This window comes from Amphimedon queenslandica, unplaced genomic scaffold (genome assembly GCF_000090795.2).
Source record: "Amphimedon queenslandica unplaced genomic scaffold, v1.1 AMPQUscaffold_13222, whole genome shotgun sequence".
In the NCBI taxonomy this organism is placed as follows: Eukaryota; Metazoa; Porifera; class Demospongiae; order Haplosclerida; family Niphatidae; genus Amphimedon; species Amphimedon queenslandica.
Window position 1 is genome coordinate 37039 of NW_003546542.1, and position 1706 is coordinate 38744.

Here is a 1706-nt window from a genome sequence, read left to right on the forward strand (position 1 = left end):
TCTCTCTCTCTCTCTCTCTCTCTCTCTCTCTTCTCTCTCTCTCTTTCACCCTCTCTCTCTCTCCCTCCCTCTCTCTCCCTCTCTTTCTCTCTCTCTCTCTTTCTCTCCTCCCCCCCTCTCTCTCTCCTCCCCCCCTCTCTCTCTCTCCCTCCCTCTCTCTCTCTCGCTCCCCCCCTCTCTCTCCCTCCCCTCTCTCTCCCCCTAGGGTTTATCTGACCACACTCGTGAGTTCCTCCAGACCAATGCAGTATTATCAGCTAATGCTACGAAGAACCGATACATTAACATATTACCATGTCAGTTCACTCACACCTCAACTCCTTTCACTTATCATCTGTTACTTCTTCAAGCCTATCTTTTGCTTTTACTTCGCTACCTCTTTTCCTCTTTCTATATAAAATACGTTGCTTATAGTGCATGTATTTTACATGTACATGTATGCATGTATTACGTGTTATTATTGTGCTATTGTAGTTGATGAAACTCGTGTTATATTATCATCCTCTAAGAAGGAAGGCTCTGACTACATCAACGCCAATTACATACAGGTACGAGCATCAACTAATACATGTATATGTAATCCACCTACTATACATGTACATGTACATGTATTGCTGGTATATTTTATACAGTTACTATACATGTATATGTAATCCACCTACTATACATGTACATGTACATGTATTGCTGGTATATTTTATACAGTTACTATACATGTATATGTAATCCATCCATTATACATGTACATGTACATGTATTGCTGGTATATTTTATACAGTTACTATACATGTATATGTAATCCATTCATTATACATGTACATGTACATGTACATACTGGTATATTTATACAGTAAGTGTTAAGGAGAAACAGTGAACCTTTTTATTGTACACAGTTAGTCCCTTGAGTATAACATAATGCAACGTTGTATTGGACTTGTGCAGTTTATAAAATAATGAAAGATTATGTTTTTAATTGATAATTTTAGATATACATGTACATGTACATGTACATACTTATTATGCAGTGTATAAATACATGTTCTTATTATTGAAAGTATTATATGATACGACTATCATATAATACTATTGACATCTATTGACATAATACTTACACTTTAATACGACTGTAGAAGTGTGACTATTGTGATTTCTATTATTAGTTTTTATTGTTAGTATGTCAAGATGTACTTGTGGTTTTCAATGTTGCTTTATGACAGTTATTTTTTGTTCCATTTTAGGGATACAACCACACAAAGGAATATATTGCAGCTCAAGGTTTGTTTATGCTCATGCATGACCTTGTGATTCTAAGCCATTCTCTTTCCTTTTCTATATGCAGCTAAGACTATAACATACACTTGCTCTTTCTTTCTCTCCCTCTCTCTCTTTCTTTCTTCAGTTTTTCTCTCTCTCCTCCTTTTAGCCAACCTGAATTATGAGTTCTTTTTACCTTTCTATTTTATTCGCAATCTCTCTTATCCATTTTGTACCTACTGTACATGTACATGTACCTTTATTTGATTTGTGTACATATTTCTCTCTCTCTTTTCATTGTTTTTAGCTTAATATAGTACTTGTATTTTTCTTTTTTTTCTCTTTCACTTTCTCTTTTTTATTCTTTTTACCAACTCATCTCTCTCCCTCTCTCTCTCTCTCTCTCTCTCTCTCTCTCTCTCTCCTCTCTCTCTCTCCTTCTCCCTCTCTCG

General features: G+C 35.5%; 1 protein-coding gene across 1 annotated transcript in view; it reads left to right on the top strand.

Annotated features, from left to right (window-relative positions):
- Nucleotides 1-1373, top strand: part of LOC109584311 (putative GPI-anchored protein pfl2) — a 5514-nt gene extending 4141 nt beyond the window's left edge. Inside the window, exons 4-6 of the mRNA XM_020000003.1 lie at nucleotides 206-296; nucleotides 475-548; nucleotides 1239-1373. Coding sequence (XP_019855562.1) covers nucleotides 206-296; nucleotides 475-548; nucleotides 1239-1343 — 270 coding nt within the window. The 3' untranslated portion in view covers nucleotides 1344-1373. The remainder of the gene's footprint in view (nucleotides 1-205; nucleotides 297-474; nucleotides 549-1238) is intronic.
- Nucleotides 1374-1706: the final 333 nt, after the last annotated feature.